A 20,992-nucleotide genomic window follows, 5' to 3' on the forward strand; every position below is an offset into this window, starting at 1 on the left:
GGATTCTGTCTCTCTCTCTCTCTCTCTCTCTCTTTGCCCTTCCTTTGCTAGTTCTCTGTCTCTCTCTCTGTCACTCAAAAATAAACATTAAAAAATTTTTTTAAAAAAGAGATAAATGTCATCTTGAAGAAATGACAACAATATAACTAACTTGTCAGACTAAATGAAAGATAAAGCAAACACCTTTTCCATGAATCTACCTTTGCTGGGATACCAGGTCTTATTTATCTCAGGGGTAACAAAAGATGTCTACTGATGTCCTAAGAGTATATTCCTAGTAACTGTATAAGCCTTACTTCTACAAAATGAAAACTGTCTAAAATTTAATGTTTTCCCAATTATAATCATTATTCTGTTGCAAAGAATTAAACTTTGAAAACCAATGCTGGTTACCAATGTGACCATATAAATGCAATTGGGGTTCCAGATTACTCAAGGATAGACACCTCAATGGAGGGCTCAGAGTGGCAAAAAAAAAAAAAAAAAAAAAAAAAAAAAGATTAATCCCACAGTCACTAAAGTTAATATTCTAAAATTCAAGAGTTTATAAAACTGCAGAATTCCATCATGTGTCTTATCACATGCACTTAGGGACAACAGAAATCAATTCTCATCTGAAACACTGTATAACCCAGGTGTAAGATTCTTTGTGCATATGATGATCTGTGTGCATTTTCCATCACTTGTGAAACAATGGGCTTAGCATTGCCAAAACACCCCGTATATATGCTGTATGCTTGTTTTCATGGCCTATTTTATACTGCTCACTTAAGTGAGCAACATTGTAATTGGAAAGTGGTTCCCTGAGCACAAAACAGTCTAATCTACCAATGCCTTTTCAAATCCCTAAACCAAAACAGCTAATTACATCAAGGGACTATAAACTCAATTTGTATTCAACATTAATACAACTAGGAAAATATAAGCAAGAAAAATATTTGCTTGATTTCTTGACCTAGCAAAATAGCTATACACTGACCATCAATCATTCAGGCTTATGTTACAATGTATCTTTATTATTCTCCCAAACACCATAGAAAGCTGGATTTAAATCCATATCTAAAGCATGAAAACAAGTGAAGTGAGGCCAGTATTTCTCGTGAATGGAGATATTACAGGACAGCAGCTGCTAAAACCTCCCCAAACTCCAAAGGTAGAACCCAATTCCAACAAAAAGAATCCTGACCCTACAGCAGCCCTGCAGTTGGAATCAAGGACTAAAGGGACTTTGGACAACCCTGCAGGAGTGATGACGTAACCTGAAGCTTGGTTTAAACAGAGAAAAGTACAGCAGATCAAAAGAAACATCACTGCAAACTCCAGCTCAATTATGCTGCAGCCACTCCCTGATCCAGATTCCACTGGTTTACAACTTTCCCATTTCATAGTTTAAGCAAACCCAGTCAGTCTCTTAATGTCAATACCTTTTCTTTTCCTTGTCCCAGCTGCAGGTAAACATGTGAGCAAGATGCCTCTCCAGGAGTACAGAAAAGGTGAGGTAGACTTCCCGGTCATGAGAAGCCAGGCAGCTCAGAGCCTTTCCCCCAGAAGCAAATACGATTTGTAACAGAGGCTCCTCCTGGACACCTTCTGTTCCTAACCATGTCCGATGTCAAGTTTTCAAGAAGCGAAGGTAAGTGCCCTGCTCTGTAACACTCCATTCACTCTTCAGAAGCACAGGCTACCGCAGCAGCCGAGAAATGAAGCCTCTCCCGTCCCAACAGGAATCGACCACACCTCCATGCGAGCTCAAATTCGCCTGTGTTTCCAAAAATGGGCGCCATCACCGAGCCGTCTTCTACTGGGCCCTAAACTGTCGGTCCTGGAAGTCTGTCTTCCCCTGATTCATTAGCTAACCAGCTCTGGGGAAGGACAGGGCCTTAGGATGCGAGGAGGCTGGAGCAAGCGTGCTCTTGGAGCCAGCTCTGGAGTCACTGCAGGGTCCGGCCCGCGGGGAGATCCACGCGGAGCCTGGGGCTGGGGCCTGCCCACTGCTGGGAAAGCCTGCTCCAGTCCACAGTGCCAACGGGCCTTAGGCTCGCAGCGCCCAGCCGCAGCTAGCATGGGGCGGGGCTGGTGGGGCGGGGCGGACGCGGTGGGTACGCCCACAAGCCCCGCCCTCCCAGCTCAGGACTTCTCCGGGACTGCTCCAGGGCACTGCGCTGTGCAACTCAGACCCAGCCCTGGACCCCCAAAAACAATGTGCACACCTCAGCATATTTCCACCAGCTTACATTTAGGCGGAAACATGCCTTTTTGTAGAACAAAACAGATACTAACAATTTGGTATGATTTCAAACTAAGACCTACAGAGAGTATATGGGAAATATATGGCCACCACGGTGGCTGGTTAACCGTGAACACTTAAGTGTTTATAGAATGAAAGCACTCTCCTCTCTTCATTAACTATTTACCAGATGTCAACTACCATATTTCCTCAATTTCTAACTCACTTCACTTCTACCCCTGTGGGCACCATACTTTAAAACACCCTCTCTCCCTTTGAAAAAACTACAGTGAGAGTAGTAAACACACATAACCATATTAAATTCCTTCTTCAACCTCCAAACGGAGATTATCTTCTCTTCCCACTCTGGGAAAAGCATCTTAAATGGCCTCATTAAACAGAGAAGCTTGTTTTGTTTTTAAAGAAGCATTACCCGTGCCCCAATAAAGTCCTGGGCCTCAGATTTGCACTGCGTCAGGTAGTACACTCAGGGGTTTAACCTGTCATTACATCATGCTTATAGAGCAGCCTTTAAACACGGCCGGAGCTGGTAGTGGGAAGAGAACCCTGTGCAGTAAATTGTAGCTTACCCACTTTCCACATCAAATTTTAATTCTAATCACTTCCCCACCCTATTAAGAGTACATTCGATCACTTCAAACTTATTTTAACATTAAGCTACACAAAACATCATTAGGAATAGAAAGATCACTGAAAACAGATACAGTCTGTGTGCTAACAAATATAAATTACTATTACTTACATTTTTATTTTCTGATACATATTCATTCTAGATAGGTCTCAGGTTTCTAGGGAAGGAAGCTTCAAATGTTTTAGGCAGAGCAACTCTTTCCAAACCCAAATATAAAAAACAAGTCAAAGGGAAGGATTGATTCAAGAAAAAAAAAAAAAAATCATTTTTTCCCAAACTTCCAAGGATCTGTACAGAGCCTTATGGCACCATCTGAAAACCATTAATCTACAGACAAACCACTCAACAAGTGAGTCAGGACAATAAAAGAGGAAGCATTCTGGAGTCATCTACACACACTTGGGATTCAAACCTAGTCTTCACCACCTGCTCAGCTGTAAAACTGGGACAGTATTTCCAGCCTCACATAGCTTTTGTCTGGACCAAGGGAGATGGGTATTTATGTATATCATAGATGGTACATAGTCCAAAATACGTAAGTATTCACCTGACACCTCCCAAAGTTGCTTGCCTCGCCTGAGTTCATCAACAAGAAACCTAGAAAGTGTGGGTTCCAAAAGATACGTTTACTTTGCAAAGGTGATCAACCATGTCTGCCAAAGATCAACTGCAATTTAATTTTTAGCACAATAAACCTTAATAGAATTGCTCGACCAGGTAGAATATTTACACTGGTTTTACAGAGCTGAAAATTTCACAAAAACTACATTACACTAAGACAAACCCACAGAATACAAAGTTAAAAAGTCACAAAATTTAGCAAGAGTGACCTATTACCTACACCTTCTTTTGTTTTTAATTTTTAATTTACATCCAAGTTAGTTAGCATATAGTGCAATAATGATTTCAGGAGTAGATTCCAGTGATTCACCCCCTGTATTACCTATACTTTCTAAAGCCTACATCTCAAGCCCAGTTTGGTATAAAGTTTAAATAAATTTTAATCCACATTGAAATATTTTATAATCAGCCTTTAATGCTATCTCAGTAATTTCAGAGCATTTAACCATTACTTTGTCACATTAACATACTATAAAAAGTAGATGGATGTAAACTTTTTTTTAAGTTTACTTATTTCAGAGAGAGAGAGAGAGAGAGAGAGAGAGAGAGAGAGAACGTGCGCACACAAGTGGGGGAGGGGCAGAGAGAAAATCCCAAGCAGGCTCTGCATCATCAGTGCAGAGCCCAATCCATGTGGGGCTCAAACTCAGGAACTGCAAAATCATGACCTGAGCCCAAGTGGGGCACTTTACTGACTGAGCTACCCAGGCTCCCCTGGACTTAAACTTTTATCATCAATTTCATGCGGGAACCTTGGTTTCCTTTTATCAAGGGCTGATGAACAATTTCTCTGATTAGTCATACCTCATGCTTAGTAATTAATATATAACAACCTTTTGCAGTTTACAAAATGTTACTACAGCAGGCAAATAATGCCCCTCTCAACTATGTCTGCATCCTAACACTTGTGGAAATGTTGTTACAGCAGTAACAGGAAGCTAATACAGTTACTTTTTTCAAAGGAAACATTTAAAATGGAGAAATGTAGTCACACAGGGAAAAACGACTAGTGTATTATTGTAAAGCAAGTTTCAAACACAACATGCATGGGAGGTACTGGCTGGGTCATGATATGGATGTGTGATTTTTGGCATTTTTTTCTTCAGAGGGGGCAATAAATAAACCGCTTTATCAAGATTAGCCTGATTGAGAGTGGTGAAGTGAAAACAATTGTCAAAATAAGAAGTAAAATTTGCATTCTTAATTTAGTAAAAAAGACAGGATGCAAATATCACCAGACCTCCTTTACTTCTCCAAAAACTATTCCTAGAACTGATATAATTAATAATAAATATAATAATACTCACTGTAAAAATAAAGTACAGGTTCAGATTATGTATTTGCTCTGTTAGGAATCAATGAGTTAAATAAAACTCTTCCATTCAAACATTAGAGTGTTTTCCTTTCTCTATAATTACAACTCCTTTTTGAAAAAGAGGTACTTTCTGTATTTTGACATTGTAAAGGGTATATGCAGAAAATGTTATGTTAAAAATCATTTTTTAAGATTTACTTCTCACATATTGACAAAATTAAACCTAACACAAGTCTCCTTAAAAATTTAACAGCTTAAAATGCCAAAAATTAAAAAAAAAAATCAAACACTGTTATAAAACAATGATGCTAAGAAAAAAATTAAACAACCTATTTTAATTTCCAAAACTGTAGCAAAGTAATAAGAGGAACTTAAATTGTATGTATTTTCCTAAAAGCTCTATTTTCCTGAAGATAACTCTGAAAACTCTGTTGCTACAAAAGAAGAGTTATTTATATGTCTAGTAAGACTGGTGATTTGAAATGGGGAAAGCCCAGGACAAAGACCTGGTAAAAGGCTGCTGGAAAAACAGAAAGTCTGAACAAAGGTGATACAGCCCAATAAATGGAGAGGAAAGTGCAAACCCTAATTCAAATGTGTAAAGCAAAGTACACATTTGTCTTTTTACACATCTGTCTTTTTACTGCTGAAATCACTCTATTTTGAGACTTCCACCCCAGTAAAAAGCATCACATACTGAATCAGAACCCATTAGGCACTGTGCTAGATACTGAAATGCAGTAACAGAAGACATGCAAAGTGGGAGTGAGATGTTTAAGCAGAAAAGCAGTTGACAGAAGAGCTCAGGGTGCAGATGAGGAGGATTAACATACAATGTCATCTAAAGTCACAGAATGAGGAGCCTGCCTAAAACAAGACAAATGCCAAGATTTAAAGATTGAAGGGTTCCTTAAAGAGAGGCAGTGGCCCTTAGCCTGCAGCAGTTCTCAAACTTTATCGTGCCCACTAATCATCTAGGGATCTTATTAAAATGCAGGTTCTGATTCAGAATCAGAATTATGCCAAGGCTGGGCCTGAGACTCTAAATTTTTAACCGTAGGTGTGGCCAATTGCTGGCTGAGGCTAACATGAGTAGCAAAAGCCTAAAAGAACTGAGGAGGAAAGGGCAGTAACTCAGAAGTCAAGGGAAGGTACAGACTTAAGAAGAAGATCTATTGATACATGTACAAATATTAGAATAAATTATGCTTTATTATATACTTATAGGGAGCTTGTACTATTTCTGTAATCAGAAAAAAAAATAAAGGTAGCAAGCACACATGCTTAAACATTCAAGAACTCATGGAATATAGCACCCATGAACCTTTGTTACTTTATTTAAAATAAGCAATGAATCAAAATAAGCAATTTAGAAATGGTGATCTTTTAAAAGGATTAAAGTTAGTTAATGACTCCATTTAAACATGGAAATAAGCCCACCAACCATAGGCATTAGAATTACAAATTAGAATGCAAACAGTATAAACTTTGGCAAAGTGCAATTACATAAACAATAAAAAATCTACAGTGAGAAGTAGTAAAAATAATGGCACAGTCAACCATGTGGAATCTGCTGAGAGGTCAAATATGATCAGACCAAACAGGTGTTCGTGGATTGGCGATATGGAAGTTACTGGTGACCTCTGCAAAAGCAACCTTGGAAATAAGGTCGGTGTGTAAATCAGACCAAAAGAGACTGAACAGGATGCTGTGTAAATTTAAAAAGCATGGCTATAGAAAGAGGCAAGTTAAGAAGTAGCTGAAAGGTCCAGGGTAGTTGTCGGCTTGGGTTTTGTTTTTGTTTTCTTTTTTCTTTTTTTTGAAATGGGAGGGACCAGAATATAGTGAATGCTGATATAGTGAATGATGAGTCCAGAAAAGAGGATAATCCCAAGAAATGGAACAATAAAGTTTTTGGTGACGAGGGATTCAAAACTCAAGACAAGACAGAGTGACTAGACTTTGTTAGAAGAAATACTTTCTCCATGGTAAGAACAGAGAAGATAGAAGATGTCTAGTTCAGGAAGTTGAAAGTTAAGAAAGTTTCAATCTGAGAGTTTCCATTTTCTCAACAAGGTCTCTGCATCCTCTTTTAGTGGGAGCGTCGGGGAGGTCACAGTACAACCATGTCTTCACTGCAGAAAGTTCTGTCGGACACCTGGTTCTACATCCTAATTCTATTTTACTAGCAATTATCATATTTTCATTTTATATCAAACCTACAATTTATGAACATCAAGAATGAAAGTACTAACATCTTGCAAAACAAGGGAAGCCCGCTTTTAACAGGCTTAATAGTAAAACTTCCCCTTTCCCACCTGCCAAGGTAAAGATTGTATGAAACTTCAAAACTGTGTCAAAACAATCATTTAAACCTAACTGCAACAATTCTGGTTTCATTTCTCACAATTATATCACAAAACAAACGCCCATCCTTGGGAATTAAGGACTGTGCTTGTGATGTGCACCAGGGGACACATGGAAGTTTTGAATCACTATCCTGTACATCTGAAATATAACACTGCATGTTAACTAACTGGAATTAAAATAAAAACTTAAAAAAAAAAAAAGGCAAATGCCTATCTTTTTTTCCCCCTGAATCCTTAATTATGGTTCATTTTTTGATACAGCCAACACACCTCAAGAAAGTTTGCAGAAACCGCCTCAGGGCCTGGCAATCTGAAGCTCTTATAGAAACTGCACAAGTTTACCATTCTTGTCACACACCCGTTTCCCCTAAGAACTATAAAAATTCTTAAATTCTGTTCACAGTCTTATGACATATAATGATGTAGAAGAAAAATTTATGCCATTTTTCTTATTCCTTTGCAGGTAACATGTCCCCCGACAGGTGGCTCTGGTCTCTGAAAGAAATTATCACCAAAACATCTAAATATGTGCCATCAGCACTTGCTGAACAAAACGCTAGGTGAGTCTTCAATCCAAATGCTCAAATCTTTCACCTTTGTGGACTTCTAATTATTCTTTAATCCTTTCCATCTACTCGGTTCTTTTCTGCACATAATTCTGATATTGACTCTCTCTGCTGGATCTATCTTCCAATCACATATTTTTCCCCTCATAATTCCAATCTTTGTTTTTGCACTGCGTTCCAAAAGAACTCATTAAGTTCTAATTCATGAATTTGATTTTGCTAAAATTACCTTATGTCTTGGGTGCCTGGGTGGTTCAGTCAGTTAAGCATCTGACTTCATTCAGCTCAGGTCATGATTTCACAGTTAGTAGTTCGAGCCCCATATCGGGCTCTGTGCGGACAGCTGGGAACCTGGAGCCTGCTTTAGATTCTGTGTCTCCCTTTCTCTCTCTGTTCCTCCCCTGCTCACACTCTGTCTCTCTCAGAAAATAAACATTAATTTTTTAAATAAATAAATAAATAAATAAATAAATAAATAAATAAATAAAATTACTTATGTCTTGATATGGTAAAGCATTTTTCAACAAGGGAACAGAGATTTTGATGGCAGGAATAGCTGTTTCCATGTCCTTTCCCTAAAGTTGGAATGGATACATAAATCTGGATTATACTGCTCTTGTACTTCCTTAACCCCTCTACAGGAGTTTTCATTTTTAATTTTCATGCCTCTCACTGGAGCTTGCCAGTCTCAGTGGAGCCCTAGGGTCAGCAAGCTAAATAAGGAAAAGTAGAGACTTTCCTCCATTTTCTTTCAAACAGCTGCCCCAAACATTTATTAAACACCTAGTATGTTCCAGGTATTGTTCTCAAAGGTTTACATACAACCGTGACTTAACCATTTCAATGAACTTCCAAATTCAGCATCTATCCCCTACCTCAAGAATAAGAAAATAAATTTACAAATTAAAGGTTTCAGATCATAGAATTAATTAGTAAATGATGGAAGCTGGAGCTTATCTGATCAGGGAAGATTTAGAAGGGATGGGGGAGGGAGACAAATGGCAATGTAGGGCAAGGCAAACAAACAAACCAGAAAATTTTAAACTTGGAAGAAATTTAACCAACTCTCAATTTCAGAAAAGAAGAATTATAAAGAAAGAACGTGCTTAATGTCACGTAACTTAGGTCAATTTTCTAAGTTAGGCTGTATAATTTCCTCAATCCTTTTAAAGCAAATATGCTTTAGATATTTTATAATTCAACTTGAAAAATTAATCTTTAAGTCTAATAACATTCAATATAAAAATATATATACTTAAACTATCTTTTCCTTTGCCTCCCAATGCAAAAGGGATCCCTAATTAGCAAGGAGAGATCAAAAAAGAGAGATGAGGGGCACCCAGGTGGCTCAGGTCAGCTAAGCATCAAACTCTTGATTTGAGCCCAACATTGAGCTCTGCACTGACAGTCCAGACAGAGCCTGATTGGGATTCTCTCTCCCCCCTCTCTCTGTTCATCCCTTGCTTGTGCTCTCTCTCAAAATAAATTAAACTTAGAGGAGAAGGAGGAGGCAGGAGGTGGAGGAAAAGGAGAAGAGATGATACCTAGTCAAGTCCTGAACAAGTAACCAGTTAACTAAAGTCAGCTCCTTAAGGCACCTTTCCTGATCGATTTATCTAAAGGCCAAATGACCCTTCTCATTGTCTTCACAATATCTATTTCCATTTGAAATTCCAACTACTGGGTGCCTGGGTGGCTCAGTCAATTAAGCATCTGACTCTTGATTTCGACAGTTTGTGGGTTGGAGCCATGCTGAAAGCATGGAGCCAACTTGGGGTTCTCTCTCCCCCTTTCTCTGCCCCTCCTCTGCCCACATGCACACATGTGTTCTCTCAAAATAAACTTTAAAACAGTGAGGAAAAAAATGAAATTCTAACTACTTATTGTCTATTCTCTCCCCTATTCCCTCCCAACTACACCGCCAACTTTTTACTCACAACTGTAATTCTCAAGGTTTTTGGTATCGGGAACACTTTATACCAATGGTTGGCAAACTACAACTGCAAGCCAGTTGCCAGTTTTTGTAAGCAGTTTTACTGGACCATAGTCACACCCTTCATTTACATATTGCCAATAATTGCTTTAGAATGGAAAGCAATTAGCTGACCCTGTGACTTCTAAGCCCTTTAAGCCTACCTGGCCATTTAAAAAAAAACTTAGTCTTCACTGCTTTTAAAAAATTATTACTTAGTACTTTCAGTACTTTTTAAAAATTATTAAGGCCCCCAAAAGAGCTTTTCGTCTATGTGGTTTATACGTATGATATTTACATATTTCTAATATATTATTATATTAGAATATATTATTCTGCTATATTAGAAATTCAATCCAATAAATTTTTAAGTAGTTCTTTATTTTAATATCATTATAAAGTACATGTAAAAATCCATTACACGTTAAGTGTTTATGAAAAATATTTTCATAGGGAGAATGTCTATGTTTCACATTTTTGCACTTCTTAATGTCTGATGCAATAAAATGCAATTGGATATTCATTATCTGCTTCTGCATTTAATCTGTTAAGATGCCACATGCCATGTACCCTCTGGGAAACTCCACTGTACTCTCATGTCTCATTATTGTGAAAAAAAAGTTTTGACCCTGAAAGGACCTTGAGAACTCCCAGGATCCCTGAACCATTCATTTTTGGTTCAGAACTTCTGCACTGAGAAACTTCATGAGAATAGACCTTGTTTGTTTTGTTCACTCTGTCTCCAGCACCTAGGACAGTACCAAGCCCAGACTAGGTAATTTAAATATTTCTTGAAGGAATGACTAAATCAAGTAAAACAGCAAGAAGGATTCCAAGGAGAAGGAATGGCATATGTATACAACCAGAATTCACTTATCCCTGGTGTCCCTACAAGTAGAATGCATTTACTTAAATGAATTCACAAAGAGAATTCACACCTGAGATTAAAAATTCACTTTAAAATAAGTGTGCTGATCTGTGCTGATCTTTGACAAAGGAGCAAAGGCAATGGAGAAAAGACAGATTTTTCAACAAATGATGCTAGAACAATTCAATATCCACACACCAAAATACGAATCTAGACACAGATCCCACACCCTTCACAAAAATTAGCTCAAAATGGATCACTGACCTAAATGTAAACTCCTAGAAAGGGAGAAAATCTAGATGACCTTGGGTTTAGCAAAGACTTTTCAAGAACAACACCAAACACATTAACTTGATTAAAATTAAAAATTTCTGCTCTGTAAAAGGCACTGTCAAGAGAATGAGAAATATTTGTAAAAGATTTCTCTGATAAAGGACTGTTACCCAAAATACACAAAGAACTCTTGAAACTCAACAATAAAACTAACAACCCCAACTAAAAACGGGCCAAATACCTTAAGAGACACCTAACCAAAGATATACAGATGGCAAATGGGCATATGAAAAGGTGCTCCACATCACTGGTCATCAGGAAAATGCAAATCAGAACAAGATGATACCACTACACATCTAGGAGAATAGCCAAAATGCAGAACACCAACACCGCCAAATGCTGGTGGGCATGTGGAGCAACAGGAACTCTCATTCACTGCTGGTGGAAATGCAACTATAAAAGGCACTTTGGAGGTTTCTTACAAAACTAAACATACTCTTACCATAAGATTCAGCAATCCTGTGGCTTACTATTTACCCAAAGGAGTTGACAGGGTGTTTATAGCAGCTTTATTCATAAATGCCAAAATCTGCAATCAACCAAGATGTTGTCCTCTGGTAGGTGAATGGATAAAGTGGTACAACCAGACGGTGAATATTATTTAGTGCTAAAAAGAACTGAGCTATCAAGCCATGAAAAGACATGGAAGAACCTTCAATGCATCCTACCAAGTGAAAGAAGCCAATCTGAAAAGGCTACATGCTGTATGATTCCAATTATACAACATTCTGGAAAAGGCAAAACTATGGAGACAGTAAAACGATCAGCCTGGGGGAGGGATGAATGAGTGGGTGGAGCAGAGAGGATTTTTAGGGCAAAGAAACTGTTCTTCTGTACACTACAGTGGTGAATACACAGCACTCAGTATACATCTGTCAAAACTCCTAATACAGAACACCAAGACTGAACCATGGACTTTGGGTGGTAATGATGTGCCAATGTAGGTAGATCATATTGTAACAAATATACCATTCTGGTGGTGGATGTTGATAATGGGGAAGGATATCACTGGGGCTGGGTGAATATGGGAAATCTCTGTACCTTCTATTCAGTTTTGCTACTGAATCTAAAACTGCCCTAAAGAAATAAAGCCTACTTTAAAAAAGAAACACTGTATGAAATAATTTTATCATTATAAACAGAATCTAAAAAAGAAAAAAGAAATGGATGTACTTCCATACCACTTCTCTAACTTTTCAAAATGTTTATGTTCATAACATCAGAGTTCCATAAACCCATCAATTCCTAGACAGTAACCTCAATTCTTAGTAATGCCCTAATGATAACATACCTCAAGAAGGTTGCCTATGTATAGTGAAAAGAACCATGACTTTGATTGGAATCAGAAGCTCAAACCTGAACTCCTACTTTGGCTCTTACTAATTATTTTGACATTGAGCAAAATTACAATATTCTGAGTCTCATATTTCTCATTTGTACAATGATAAAACCAACAACAACAGATTTTTGGACATTAACAGATTAAATACACGGTAATGTTTGATATATTGTTAACAATACAAGCACTGGTAATGTTTATAGAGTCATACCATGAACCCTGCAATTAATCACTAAATAAAAAACACCTGGATTATACAGGATTTTGCTGGAAACTGTTGTTTCAAACTACTGTGTTCATTTTCATAACCTCAATTTGGGATGGTATCTGAAATCTGATAAAGATTACAGAGTTTGCTGTGAACAAAGCTGCATAAACTGGGCACCTATCAACTTTTCAGGCACTGTGTCAGCTTCATACACACCATTTATTTAAGCTTCATAATGTAGGTTATAACTTCATATTGTAGATGAGGAAACTGAAGATCAAAAAAAAAATAAGAATAAGCACAGAACCACATTGTCTGCTTTGTCCCTAAGTCTCATTTCTTTCAAATAACCCTCAAAACTCGACAACCTCATACTGGGACAGAATATTTAATTTAGCATCCAACACACCTTTTCAATATTTACAAAATTGGCCAAAAAATTAAAATTTCCCTAAGTTATTTAAACCTTTAGCCCTAACAAGTAGTTGCTTTTGTAATTTTTTTGTATCAAAGTGGTAGAATCTGATAATCTGAGTTTGTCATTAACAATTAGACATTAAATCCAAGTATCGAGAAGTGAGGCAAGAGCACAAAAATATGAGTAAGCAGAAAGAGGGTCAAAAGAGGGTCAAACAGGCTTTCTCAACATTTTTATTTCATACCACATATTGCTAACAAAATTTTTCGTAACACACCTGAACTTATCAAAACTGTATCAGTCATGATTACAACACAATCACTACTGTAATACAACCAAACCTTACAGCATCCAGAAAAAACTGTCCAATATTCACTTAGTTGTGTCCAAGTTTGACTACAACTGTTGTTTACTACCATGATTATGTTTTATATTCTTTCAGGATGTAAAACTATCACACATTCCAATAGATGTTTCCTCTTTTGCTCTGTCTTGGCATTAAGCTATGTTAGCCAGTTCTACACTAGAACATACAACCCATTCAACTCCACATTCCACCTGAAAAATATGGTAGGGTAACCGCCCCCCCCACCCCGCCCCACACGCACACACACACTGGCCAAAAATTTTAAAGCAGATCAAAATTAGCAGTAATCTATAAAGAGTTGGTGATATTGAGCTAAACACAAAACTATACACTGCTTGGGAGACAGAAGATATTAAAGAAATGAGGCAAAATCATAATTACAGAGTCTTTTTTTTTCAATATATGAAATTTATTGTCAAATTGGTTTCCATACAACACCCAGTGCTCATCCCAAAAGGTGCCCTCCTCAATACCCATCACCCACCCTCCCCTCCCTCCCACCCTCCATCAAACCCTCAGTTTGTTCTTAGTTTTTAAGAGTCTCTTATGCTTTGGCTCTCTCCCACTCTAACCTCTTTTTTTTTTTTTTTTCCTTCCCCTCCTCCATGGGTTTCTGTTAAGTTTCTCAGGATCCACGTAAGAGTGAAAACATATGGTATCTGTCTTTCTCTGTATGGCTTATTTCACTTAGCATCACACTCTCCAGTTCCATCCACGTTGCTACAAAGGGCCATATTTCGTTCTTTCTCATTGCCATGTAGTACTCCATTGTGTATATAAACCACAATTTCTTTATCCATTCATCAGTTGATGGACATTTAGGCTCTTTCCATAATTTGGCTATTGTTGAGAGTGCTGCTATAAACATTGGGGTACAAGTGCCCCTATGCATCAGTACTCCTGTATCCCTGTAATTACAGAGTCTTAACATGAGATATGATAGGTAGCGCTTTACTAGTAAAAGAGTAGAAAAACAATGGAATTTATGGGAAAGAAATGCCATATCAAAAAATTCATGGAGCCTTTTCAAATTAAATCATATTTCACTGAAATCGTTATAATTTGTTATCTTCATAAGCATTGTACTTGAAACTCCAACCAAATAATTTGTTATTTCAAATAAGGATAGAATACATGAATTAACATACTCAAATTTTCCTCAAACTTAAAATAAAAAATAAAATAAATTTCCTCAAGGGGCGCCGGGTGGCTCAGTCAGTTAAGCGTCTGACTCTTGGTTCCGGCTCAGGACATGATATCACAGTTTGTGAGTTCAAGCCCCATATGGGGCTGGGCATTGACAGCAGGGAGCCTGCTTATGATCCTCTCCCTCTCTCTCTGCCCCTCCCCTGCTTGCTCTTTCTCTCAAAATAAACAAACTTAGAAAAAATTTCCTCAACCTAAGATTCTATTCTTGGAAGAGGGGGAGATCTACATTTCTCTACAAAAATTGAATGTTTTATTTTCCTGTTTTTAATCATCTAAAAAGCAGTAGTAGCACATTCCGAATCATCTGACTCCATATGGTAGCCAAATAATTGAATGCTCCCATTCACATTTATGGTCGCTGGCTCCAAGTCAGTACTACGGTACTCTAATAATGACAGGCTAAAGACAAAAGCAGAAGGGGACCTCAAATGCAATGGATGCATTTGTGTGAAGCAAAGCCCAGTGGCATCATGGGTTTTCCCTGAAGCATTTATATGCTGGTAAGAAAATGCAAAACATGGTGACCACACCATGCAGGTCAATCTTGGTATGTTTAACTCAAAAAGAACCTACAGCATAACCATAGTCAATTCTATAAGCCATTTTGTTTCAAGATCTCAATTTAGCAGACAGGATCCAATGCTTTAGTAAAATGAGTATAATTTGAATTTCACTGGTTTTGCAGTTTTGTTTGTATTTAATTTGCAAGTTTTGATCTGTCACCAGCATCTGACAGAACTGATCAATCACTGGTTCCTGCCTGATAAACTCTGTTCACTGATCCTGCACACATAGTTTTCCTAGCTCACCAGCAACTCAGCTGCCTTTACTGATTCCTGCTCTCCTCCCCACTCTTCAAATTGGGAGTTGTCCATGGTCCACTGTTCCTGGCTTTGTTGATCTCATTCAGTCTTGCAGTTTTCAAATTCCACCAACATTCCTAGGACTTAAAAATGTGTATGCCCAGCCCAGACTAAAAAAGCAAACAAAAAACCCCTCCAGATTTCTCTTAAACCCAAGATTTGTACATCCAACTGCTTCCTAGATATCCCTGGGGGCAGGGGTGGGGAAAGTGCTGAACAGAACTGAACTCCCTATCTTCCAAACTATTCCACCCACCACCTTCCCCTCCCTTGATGACAATTCCATCCTTCCAGTTACCAGGTTCAAAAGCCTTGAAGTCATCCTTGATTCTTTTTTTCATGCTATATACCTAAAACCACCAGGGGGCACCTGGGTGGCTCAGTTAAGCATCTGACTTCAGCTGGTGTCATGATCTTGTGGTTTGTGAGTTTGAGCCCTGCATCAGGCTCCCTGCTGTCAGCAGAGTCTGCTTCAGATCCTCTGTCTCCCTCTCTCTCTGCCCCTCCCCCACTCAACTTCTTTCCCTCTCTTTTTCTCTCAAAATAAACTTAAAAAATAAAAAAAAATAATAAAACCACCAGGAAATCTTAGTGTATCTTCTTTAAAAATATATCCAGAACCCAGCCACTCCTCACCACCTCTACCACTACCATATCATATATTCCAAGTGACCATTATCACTCATCTGAATTACCACAATATCCTTCTAAACAGTCTCCCCACTCCCATCCTTGTCTCCCACATCCATCCCAGTATGTTCTAAGCATAGCAACCAGAAAAATCCTGTTAAAATTTATATCAGGTTATGTCACTCCTCTGCTCACTACCTTCCCCATTGGCAACCCTTATCCAAGTAACAGAAAAATCTTGAACAGCCTGTAAGGCCCTAAATAATATGATGATCACTCTTTGACTCCTTCTCCCACTTCTTTCGCCCTCACTCACTGCACTAGCCTCCTGGTTCCATAAAACTAAGCTGTTCCTTGGGGCCTCTGCTTTAACATACTTTCCTCCTAGATGTACATAATAACGGATTCTTTCACCTCCTTATTTTTGCTTGTTTGCTATCTTCTCAATGAGGCCTACCTTGTCCCCTCTATTGCAAACAGTGATCAGCACTCTGCCCACTGACCCTCCACTATGCACTCCTAATCCTCACCCATTCCACCAGCCTCTTCCTCTTCTCTCCTTTTCCCTCCTCCCTTTCTACTCTATTTTTTTCCACAGAATGTATTACCCTCTATCAGGCTATACAATTGAATTATTATGCTCGTTGTAGTAGCCCCCCACCCCCCAACTCTGGAAGGTAGGAAGGTAGGGTCAGTGATGTATCTCAAAACACTTAAAACAGTGCCTAGCACACAGACTCAAAAAATTATTTGTTGACTGAACAAATAAATCAGAAAGCAAAAGAACTCTGGACTTTGAGTAGTAACATCCAAAGCTGGATGCAATAGAACCATGTTTTTTAAAATCCTCAAAGAGAATGATTACTGTTCTAGAATTCTATGCACAACCAAATTATCCTAAAAGTGTTGAGGGCAGAATAATGATGCAAAGTTTCAAAACTGAACTTCCCCTGGAAATGTTCTCAGGAGGCTCCTGGAGGACAAGCCCTTCATAGATAAGGAATGAACCAAGAAAAAGGACAACATGGCTACAGTTAAGTAAGACTTAACCCAGAAGAAAGGTACAGGGAACACAGACAAAGACAACTTTACGTTAGCGGAAGAAGGCAACATGAGGCAGCAAGCAACCTGAACACTTAAGACAAGTAGTAAGGAATGTGGGGCGGTATTAGCAGTAAGCACAGAGAAAACAAAGAAAAAAGGACAAATATTAGTGACATATACAAATTCCAATTAAACGGTACAAGGAAAAAAGTCACAACAGCTTACTATATAGCTCAATTTGCAAATAACTTTCATAATAATAATGCAAGTACAAAATTATGATGTCACTGAATTAAAGGAGTATGTAAATGGGAAGGTCTGTACATGTGACAGAGGCAGGAAGCCAAGTTAAATCTACAACAAGAACTGAATAGATAACGCCTAAAATTGAAATCTGGATTTAACAATAGAAGCATGTTAGGGGTACCTGGGTGGCTCTGTCGGTTAAGCAGCCGCCTTTAGCTCAGGTCATGATCTCACGGTTGGGGAGTTTGAGCCCCACATTGGGCTCTGTGCTGACAGCTTGGAGCCTGGAGCCTGCTTCAGATTCTGTGTCTCCCTCTCTCTCTGCCCCTCCCCCGCTCGCACTCTCTGTCTCTCTCAAAAATAAATTTTAAAAAAACTTAACAATAGAAGCATGTTAGAGACAAAGATGGTAAATACAAAAATAATCAGCTCATTAAAATAGTTGCCTCTGGCAAAGGACACCTGGAGAGAAGTACGGCCAGGGAATTTTTCTTCAAAAAAAAAAAAAAAAAACACACAAACCTAGAGGCGCCTGGGTGGCTCAGTGGTTAAGCCTCTGGCGTCGGCTTAGGTCATGATTCGCTCTCTGTGAGTTCAAGTCCCACTCAGGCTCTGTGCTGACAGCTCAGAGCCTGGAGCCTGCTTCAGATTCTGTGTCTCCCTGTCTCTCTGCCCCTTCCCTCCTCATGTCTCTCTCAAAAATAAACATTAAAAAAATAAATTTAAAAAAAACCACAAAGCTAATGGAATATTTTATTTTGAATTATAGGTGCATGTAAAAGTCTAGAAAAAAGGAAAAAGAAGTTCAAAGACTTGATATAAGAAATGTCACAAATTGCATGTGTTACTTAAGAAAGGACAGAAATTTATTTTCAAAGATTTGACTCCAAGTATTGGCAAAGATGTCGGGAAAGAGACTTAACTACACTGTTGGAAATGTCCACCGTGGAAGCTTCTAATAAGATCTGACAGCTTGTTTCAAAATGTAAGTGTATACTCTTCATCCAGAAATTTCTTCCAAGTCCCTCTTCTAATTTACATGTTGGCAAAGGTGTATGTATCTGGATGCCTATAGCAATCCTGTTTGTAACAGCAAATAAACTGAAAATTCAAGCCCTATCTTAAGAGAGTGACTAAAATATAGTCCACACAACAGAACACTATGCTGTCTTTTTTTTAAGAAGATGGACTCATCTAGTAATATAAGAATCAACCTGTTTAAATGAGTGGGTTAAAAAAAAAAAAAAGCCACATAGCATAATCCTATTTATGTTACAAGAAGTAAATATATACACTTATAAGGCTGTTGTCTCTATGCATGTATTTCCATGTAATGAGACAGAAAAGAAACTGGAGGGGCATCCAAACTGCAGAATGTGGTTTAAAGACTTAAAGTGAGGGAGGAGAGAAGACAGGCAAGTCAAGTTTAGAACCAGAAACCAGAGATCAGACATGGGACCACTGAACTCTAGGTACACAAAATATCAAAAACTGCAGGGTACAGACTATAAGCACAAACATCATCATTTGGAATTACACAGTTCAAACATGTAGTTACTGACAAGTGGTAATCATTCAAGAAAATATCTACAAGGATTTACATCAGATCAAAGAAATTAACTTTAAAATATCTCCTGCTGACTTAAAAAAAGTGTAGCACACACAGAGACTAGAAACTATGCCAAAACGTCTAATACGTGATTATGAATGATCATAGGGAAGATTAGGGTTACATTTCTGTATATATTCCTCAAATTAAAGCACATACATTATTTTGGTAATAAAAAGGGAAATTTTAGTGCATATTTTGTGTCCCCACACTTACCTGCTAAAGAAATTGCTGGTGACTTCATATATAAATTGAAACAATGAGAGGGGCACCTGGGTGGCTCAGTCAGTTAAGCACCCAACTCTTGATTTCAGCTCAGGTCACAATCTCACAGTTTCATGAGTTTGAGCCCTGGCTGGGCTCTGCCCTGGCAGCAAGGAGCCTGCTTGAGATTCTCTCTCTGCCTCTCTCTCTGCCCCTCGCCCACTCGCACTCCCTCTGTCTCTCTCAAAACAAATAAACTTAAATAAAAAAAGTTTAAAAAAAAATTGAAACACTGAGAAACCAAGAGCTAATTTTGTCTACTTGCCTTGATGGCTTTTTTTCTTTGATTTCTTTCTTTCTTAAAATGACTCAAATATATGGGTACTAACAGGGAACAAATTTTTGAAACAGCCCATTCACATAAAAATCCACATATTTCAGGGGTGCCAGGTAAAGCATCCGACTTTGGATTTCGGCTCAGGTCATGATCTCACAGTTTGTGAGATCAAGCCACGGAGCTGGGCTCTGTGCTGACAGCTCAGACTCTCTCTCTCTCTCTCTCTCTCTCTCTCTCTCTCTGTCCCTCCCCTGCATGAGCACACACGTGCACACACTCTCTCTCAAAGTAAGTATTTTTTTTAAAAATCCACATATTTCATATACATATATACATATTTTAGTTTATAGTTATAAAAATTTACCATTTTAAAATTATAAGACAAAATAACATGTTCGATCATCTCTCCTAACAAAGCCAAAAGAATACAGTCTGCAGAAATTAATTCACAACTATATAAACATCTGAAGCTGTCCCTGACAAAGGGTCCTTGACACACACACACACACACACACACACACACAAAGCCTGAGCTTTAACCAAACTCAAAAGAGCAAAAGGTAAAACGCAAAGAAGAAAAAAGCAAGTTTTGAACAATGAGATTATTCAATTTATTTAAACCAACTACTAAAGCAATCTTTCCAAGGCAGATTGTTTGCAAAGAAGCCAATGTACATTAAATTTCACTGTATCAACCATCACTAGCTACGCTTGTCAACATGACAATAATAAATAACTATAACAAGGACAGTATAATGCTTCCTATAAAATTCAAGACTGGCATTAAATTCCTCTAACTTTTTAAGAAAATACTTCTCACTGCCAATATCTACTTCAAAAATACAGATTAGTTGTCCAAAGGTTTTCCCTCCAACCTTCTCTTTCTAGTTCCTCCCATGTGCTCCCCACAACCTCTGTAATTAAAAACAAAACCCACAAATAAGTTCAATGCCACTGGGCAAGCTCAGACCTAATGAAAGGTCTTTGTCAATATCGTTCTGCTCATTGTGGCTCAAGCTTAAAGAATAAATTGAACCAAAACAGACTATTTTATCTGTATTATTCAGCCTAGAGTCCCTGAAGATTTTAAAAAGTACTTTTTGGGGGGCACCTGGGTTATGCATCTGACTTCAGCTCACGTCATGATGTCACGCTTTGTGAGTTCAAGCCCCGCATCAGGCTCTGTGCTGACAGCTCAAAGCCTAGAGCCTGCTTTGGATTCTGTGTCTCCCTCTCTCTCTGCCCCTCCTCTCCTCATACTCTATCAAAAACAAATAAACATTAAGAAAAAAAAAAGGTACTTAAAAAAAGTAAAAGTAATTGGGACACATGAGAGCTGGTCCCAACAGGGTGCTCTCTTTGTGAAAATGCATCAAACTATAGGTATAGTTTGAGCACTTTTCTTTATCTATTTATGCTATACTTCAACAAAAAAGTTTACATTTAGAAACCAAAATACTGGGGCGCCTGGGTGGCTCAGTTGGTTAAGCACTGACTTCAGCTCAGGTCATGATCTCACAGTTCATGAGCGCAAGCCTCATGTCAGGCTCTGTGCTGACAGCTCGGAGCCTGCAACCTGATTTGGATTCTGTGTC

General features: G+C 38.3%; 1 protein-coding gene across 6 annotated transcripts in view; it reads right to left on the reverse strand.

Annotated features, from left to right (window-relative positions):
• Positions 1-20,992, reverse strand: part of SIAH1 (siah E3 ubiquitin protein ligase 1) — an 83,362-nt gene that overhangs the window by 2,957 nt on the left and 59,413 nt on the right. The window contains exon 1 of one of the 6 annotated variants that reach the window (XM_042919285.1): positions 1,425-4,041. The exons of the other annotated variants lie outside the window; for them this stretch is intronic. Coding sequence (XP_042775219.1) covers positions 1,425-1,515 — 91 coding nt within the window. The 5' untranslated portion in view covers positions 1,516-4,041. Of the gene's footprint in view, positions 1-1,424; positions 4,042-20,992 lie in introns of those variants that run through there. 6 annotated transcript variants of the gene reach the window in all.

Source organism: Panthera leo, chromosome E2, assembly GCF_018350215.1.
Source record: "Panthera leo isolate Ple1 chromosome E2, P.leo_Ple1_pat1.1, whole genome shotgun sequence".
Classification (NCBI taxonomy): Eukaryota; Metazoa; Chordata; class Mammalia; order Carnivora; family Felidae; genus Panthera; species Panthera leo.